Source organism: Cornus florida, unplaced genomic scaffold (assembly GCF_030987335.1).
Source record: "Cornus florida cultivar Cherokee Brave unplaced genomic scaffold, ASM3098733v1 CherokeeBrave_3.0.0_Hap2_Chr04, whole genome shotgun sequence".
Lineage (NCBI taxonomy): Eukaryota > Viridiplantae > Streptophyta > Magnoliopsida > Cornales > Cornaceae > Cornus > Cornus florida.
Genome location: NW_026775574.1, coordinates 72,237,744 through 72,244,615, shown reverse-complemented (window position 1 = coordinate 72,244,615; position 6,872 = coordinate 72,237,744). Strand labels below are relative to the sequence as shown.

The 6,872-nt window shown below is 48.5% G+C and overlaps 1 protein-coding gene across 1 annotated transcript; it reads left to right on the top strand.

The window, feature by feature from the left end:
• The first annotated feature begins 390 nt into the window (after positions 1-390).
• LOC132303512 (uncharacterized) lies at positions 391-3,600 on the top strand. Its single transcript, XM_059800790.1, has 2 exons — positions 391-2,384; positions 2,487-3,600. The coding sequence occupies exons 1-2, from the start codon at positions 1,050-1,052 to the stop codon at positions 3,300-3,302; spliced, it is 2,151 nt and encodes a 716-aa protein (XP_059656773.1). The 5' UTR covers positions 391-1,049; the 3' UTR covers positions 3,303-3,600.
• Positions 3,601-6,872: the final 3,272 nt, after the last annotated feature.

The window sequence follows — 6,872 nt, the reverse complement described above, 5'->3', positions numbered from 1 at the left end:
GCATTACACTGCATAGGACGCATAATATTAACTATGCATGAACAGTTCATGTGACCACAATTACTTCTGTTGAAACAGCCATATATAAATATGAAACTTTATATATCAAAATTGTTTGTGAAATGTTAGTAATTAATCTTTTGTGGAGTAAGAGTAGAGCACACTGCCATATTTGACGGATGTTGCTTTTCTAGATTACTCACAATGGCAAGTGTGAGATTCACAATACGGTAAAGCCCACGCATACATAAATTACATTTTTTTTCCTAGTAAATAAATGAGTTGGATAATAAAAAGAAAATAAATTATAAAGTATACTTGGAACGAGAAAATATTAAATACTTCGAAGGTTGGTACCCTGAAGATGCAAGAAACTCTTTCTATTCTTTCTCTCTCTAGAATTCTTACACCTCAACCCGAATCAAGATCCCCCTCCTCTTCATTCCAACTCCTATTTATAGATATTTACAAGATATTTACAAGATATTTACTAATTGCTGGACCTGGGCCTATTCCTCAGTAAGCCCTGGTCACTCTTGATGGGCTTACTCCCGCTCGGCCCATATGGCAGTGTCTTTTTATGGGCTGACCCAGCTGTTCGGACTGAAGGTTGTGTTTTGCGAGTCGGACCTGGCCCATGTCATCCAGGGCCTCCTCAACTGCCCCCATAATTGCCCCTTATTTAATAAGGGGTAATTATTGATGGCGTCTCATCATGACGCTGACGGCTCGAGATAACCACGTGGGGGAGCGAACGGTCAGATCCAGAATCAATGTTCCGGGGTTCGAGGGATTTCTTGCCTTCCCGACGCTTCGGCCCTCGGGCCCCCTTGCCTATATAATGCTCTCGAATTCCACTTCACTTCCCTTTACCGTCTCCATCATCAGCCAAATCTCCCTCTTTCTAGAACTGTGCTAAGCCTTTTCCGGTGAAATCCTTCGAGAGTCATTCTCCCAGCGATCTTGCAGTCCTCCGAGGTTAGTTTCGTTCTTTTTACTTTCGGCAGGCTTCCATTTTCCCTCTTTTAGATTCTTCTTGCACTTCCACCATGGTTGTAGATCTGGGTGTCCTTCGTATGAGACTTAGGCTTCCTGACAACATCGTAGTTAGGGTTTGCCCCCAAGACGTTAATATTACGACCGGCGCCGGCCTCCTGCCCGGCGAAGTCTTATTCACAAACCTTCAACTGAATGTTGTTAGGTTCCCTCTGCACCCTTTCTTTAGTTACGTCTTCAACAGATTGGGGATATCCCCTCTGCAGGTCAACCCCAACTTCTTTAGGATCATATCTGTTATGCTCTTATTGATGCGTGACAGAAATCTGGACCTTGACCTCATAGACCTCCTTCTGTGCTATAAGGTCAGTAAGATCCGTACTAACGAGCCCTTCTACCACCTCTACCCGTTCGAGAAGATGTCCATATGCACTGACACAATAAAATCTGAAAAGGGTTGGAGGGATAGCATAGTGGGTATTAGTGGGGCTTGGTCTTCGCCGGCTGCAGAGGATTACCCTATCCCGAGCGCCTTTGGTGTCTGCTCTGTCTCCTCCTATAAAAAATTCAAATCCCATAAACACGACTGCCCCTGTGAAACATGCGTTCCTCGTTTTTGCACTTACTTATGCCGCTCCTTGGGAATACCTTGTGATGACTTGAGCTACAGTGTTTGCAGGGATAGGATTAACTACTTGAAGAGATACGTTCTGAACGATATTCCTTCCTGCTCAGATCTCCTCACTTCAGACAACCTCTTTGCGCTCTCATCACTCGGCTACAATATGAGCAGACTGCAGATTCCCTCTTTTGGCAGGAGGAAAAATACTCCCCCAGTCATTCCTGCTGCTGGGGCGACCTCCTCTCCAGCGTCGGCTTCTTCTTCAGCCACCATATCTGACACTGTCCCGAGCGCAGTGGCTACTAACCCTGCTGCCAGCGCCCCTGCGGCCAACCAGAACGCGCCCTCCCCAGCTACCATAGCTCCTGCTGCTGCGGGGGGCGGTCGGGACAAAGAGCGAGGCAAAAGGCCTCATCCTGACAGTGAAATCGACCCTGAGGAGGAGCCTCTTATTAGAAGGACCCGAGTCTCTGGGCCGGGTACTCTCTTGCACCGAGCGATCAGAGCTCCTTCTCACTCTGGGCCTCCTGCAGCTGGTGGCTCTGCTTCTGCTTCAGGCCCCCCTTCTATCCCCAGCTTGCCGCCATGGGCCCCTCGGTACACTCGAACGGATGGGACGTTCGTGAAACCGAACGAGACCATGCTGAAGGATGGCCAGACCGCTATGGCCTACTACAGGAGCATGTGGACTCCGAAGGACATTGAGGCGGCAAAAGGCCTTTCCCAGAAGGACGTGTTCAGTCGCTTTCCCCAATCTGCTATGGAGGTGACTTTTATTTTCTAACTCATGAATTCTCTTATATTACTTGGTCTTGCCTTCTCCCGTTCTGACTATTGGTTTAACCGTTCTTATTGTGCACCTATGCAGACATTGTTTGGGATGATGGCCATGCAGAAGCAGGTGGAAATGGGGAACGCCAGGGCCCGAAAGTATTCTGACAGCCTGGAGGTGGCTAATAAAGAGAACGACCTCCTTGCCATGAAGAATACCGAGGTGCTGGTTCGGCTTGACAAAGCCGAGCAAGAGAGAGATGTCCTGAAAAAGGAGAATGATTCCCTTCAGGATGAGAAGGACGCCCTCCAGCTCGAGAAGAGCGTCTGGCAGACTGAGCAGGAATCACTCAGAGAAGAGAAGGCAGAACTCCAACGTCTTCTAGCTGATGAACAGTCTGCTCGGATGGCTTTTGAAAAAAGAGCTCTGGACGAGCGTACCGCTCTGATCGACGTTATCAGCAGAGTGGGTGGTGGGATGCTGGCCCTTCATGCTCGGTTCTCCAGGGTCGGTGCTCTTCGGTATGCTCAAGGATTCCGGGAAGGCTTCGCCGACCGGGTTCCGGATGAGGGACAGACCAGCTCCACTCCGGATGAGGTAGACAAGGATCTGGGGATCGAGCCTCTGGGGGTCTATGTCGACCCAGAACCCACCGAAGCGGAGCGTATATTTGATGAGTGCCAGGACATCGCATCCTCAAGGATCATCACAGCTCCTCCTACCGCTCTGCCACTGACCGCTCCCCAATCGTCAACCGTGGCTCCCTCTGTAGCCACTGCTGACGCTGAACCCCAGCCGAACGACTCAGTTATTCACCTGGATTCCCCACCTCATGAAGGTGAGGCGGCTGATGGGGCCGAGGAGGCGAGTCGGCAGGACCAGGATGCTGTTGGTACTGAGGCGTCTAGCTAGGGCTCCTTCGAATTCTTCCAGTTCATATCTTCTTGTAATGATGGACACCTCTCTTTTGTAAACTAAATGTTCAATATTAATGAAATGGCCGAACTCTTTTTCTCTATGTGTTGTGCTCTGTTCAACTTATCTTCAGTACATATATATCTTTTCTCTCTTTTTCTTTTTATATTAGTTTTGCTGTGTGTTTGTACGGCAAGTGCCTGGCGCTCGGCTAGAATGCCACTTGCCACTTGGCTTTAAATTTTTAGCAAGTGTCTGGCGTTCGGCTTATAGTGCCAGCTGCCACTTATCTTGCTTAAGTGCCTGGCGCTCGGCTAGAATGCCACTTGCCACTTGGCTTTCAATTTTTAGCAAGTGTCTGGCGTTCGGCTTATAGTGCCAGCTGCCACTTATCTTGCTTAAGTGCCTGGCGCTCGGCTAGAATGCCACTTGCCACTTGGCTTTCAATTTTTAGCAAGTGTCTGGCGTTCGGCTTATAGTGCCAGCTGCCACTTATCTTGCTTAAGTGCCTGGCGCTCGGCTAGAATGCCACTTGCCACTTGGCTTTCAATTTTTAGCAAGTGTCTGGCGTTCGGCTTATAGTGCCAGCTGCCACTTATCTTGCTTAAGTGCCTGGCGCTCGGCTAGAATGCCACTTGCCACTTGGCTTTCAATTTTTAGCAAGTGTCTGGCGTTCGGCTTATAGTGCCAGCTGCCACTTATCTTGCTTAAGTGCCTGGCGCTCGGCTAGAATGCCACTTGCCACTTGGCTTTCAATTTTTAGCAAGTGTCTGGCGTTCGGCTTATAGTGCCAGCTGCCACTTATCTTGCTTAAGTGCCTGGCGCTCGGCTAGAATGCCACTTGCCACTTGGCTTTCAATTTTTATAGTAGACCATTGGAAAAGAAAATTCTTCTCTTCTTTTTTTGTAAATTCCGGTAACTTGCTCATTCATATGTATTTGATTAACAACAAATAACATCCAATTAAAACCAGAACTTAGCTTCTATTGATAGTACCTCTTCAGAGACGTGGCGTTCCAGGGCTTGTTGACCAACTTTCCCGCCATGGTTTCCAACGTATATGCCCCTTTGCCAATGACTTCTGCAATTCTGTATGGGCCTTCCCAGGGTGGCATCATTTTTTTGACCATCCCCACCTTTCTTTTCAGAACCAGATCGCCCGGGGCAAAATCCCTGTGTTTTACTCTCTTATTGTGACTATTCGCCAGCACTTGCTGATACGATGCTAGCCTTATAGCCGCTGCGTCCCTCCTTTCGTCTATCATGTCGAGGTTCAATCTTAACATCTTGTCGTTCTGATCTCGACTCCATGCTAAGCTTCTGATAGTGGGGACTAAATGCTCAACCGGTATAACTGCTTCGGTACCATACGCCATCGCGAACGGGCTCTCCCCAGTCGGCCGCCTTGGGGTGGTTCTGTAAGCCCATAGAACGTTCGGGAGTTCATCCAACCACTTCCCCTTATGATCTTCCAGCTTCTTCTTAATGCAGGCGAAAATGGTTCTGTTTGTGATTTCTGCTTGTCCGTTAGCCTGAGGATGACTTACTGCAGCCAACTTCTGGTTGATTCCATACTCCTCCAGCAGCTTTCTTACTTGCCTGCTGTCGAGGTTTGTGCCATTGTCCATGACTATTGTTCTGGGAACACCGAAGCGGCAGATAATGTTGTTCCAGATAAATCGTCTCACCTGAGTCTGAGTCACGCTAGGATACGGTTCTGCCTCCACCCATTTAGTGAAATAATCCGTGGCCAGTAACACATACTTGTTCTGAGCTCTTGCAGTTGGCAGAGGACCGACCACATCCATCCCCCATTGCGCGAAAGGCCACGGCGAGGCCATTACGTGCAATTCTTCAGGTGGTTGGTGGATCATTGGTCCATATCGTTGGCACTTATCGCACCTTCGAGAGAACTCCTCCGCATCTCTTGACATGTTTGGCCAAAAATACCCTTGTGTCATTGCTTTATGCGCTAACGATCTTCCCCCAGAATGATTGCCACACACACCCTCATGAATAGCTCGCAATACCTGCTGCGATTCCGCGGGGGTGACACATTTCAAGTACGGGCCAGAATAGGACCTTCTGTACAGCTGGTTCCGCACGATGGCGTACTTGGCAGCATTCTTTTTGAGTTTCCTAGCTTCATCCCTTTGCATAGGCAAAACGCCATCTCGAATATAGGTAATGATTGGGTCAATCCAACTCGGTTCATACGGTATGACGTTGACTTGCCAAGGGTCCGAGACCATCGGTTCTTCGAAAATGGACGGCTGGGTCACTATTCCCACTGGAATCACCCTCGCCAATGTTTCACCACAACTTGAAGCACTGCATGCTAAACGGTCTGCATCTGCATTCTGTTCCCTCGGCAACTGTATGAATTCAATCTTTGCAAAGTCCTTGGCTCTACGCAGAACGGCAGAACGGTATGCCCCCATCATGTCATCCTTGGTTGCGTACTCACCATTTACCTGCCGAACAATCAGCTGCGAGTCACTATACACTGTCAAACTTTTGATCTGTAGCTCTTTGGCCAACTTTAATCCATTTAGCAACGCCTCGTATTCCGCTTCATTATTGGTGGCTCGGAACTCAAGTCTGAGTGCTTGGCTCAAGGAAGTACCTTCTGGGGTTTGCAGTTTGATCCCAATCCCAGCCCCCGTCGGGTTAGAGGAGCCATCCACAAAAAGTTTCCAAGAGCCGCTTCTAAGGTCCTCTTCCGTATCTTCGGCATCACATTCTAGTAGGAAATCGGCCACCGCTTGCCCTTTAATAGCTGTTCTCGGCTCGTACGTTATGTCAAATGAACTCAACTCTATGGCCCACTTTGTCATTCTGCCCGAGAGCTCTGGCTTGTGCATGAGCGTTCTGATTGGGAAAGTTGTTAGAACAGCTATGGGGTGGGATTCAAAATAATGCCTTAACTTTCTTTTTGCATTTACAAGTGCAAGTACCACCCGTTCGGCCTTTGAGTATCTTTTTTCTGCCTCCATCAGTGTCTTGCTTACATAAAATACTGGGTATTGCACCCCTTCCTTGCAACGAATCAGAACGGCACTCGTCGCGACACCAGATACTCCAAGATATAGAAATAACTTTTCTTCCGGTTCTGGGGCTGACAGGACTGGCGGATTCTGCATATATTGCTTCAAATGAGTCAATGCCTGTCGTTGCTCATCCCCCCAGACCTGCCTTCCATGGCTCCGAATCGTGTCAAAGAATGGTTTGCAGTGGTCCGACAACTTTGAAATAAATCGACTTAATGCAGCTATTCGTCCTGTTAGGGCTTGCACCTCTCTGATCGTCTTTGGCTCGGCATTCTTAATCAAAGCCTCTGCTTGAGCGGGGCTAACTTCGATGCCCCTGCGGTTGACCACGTGTCCCAGAAACTGCCCGGAACTCACACCGAACGAGCACTTGGTCGGATTGAGCCTCATCCCATATCGCTTTAGTACATCAAATACCTCTTGCAGATGCTTCAGATGATCATCCTTTTTCCTACTTTTCACCACCATGTCATCAATATAGGCTTCGACAATCTTACCCATTTGATTCTTAAAAAC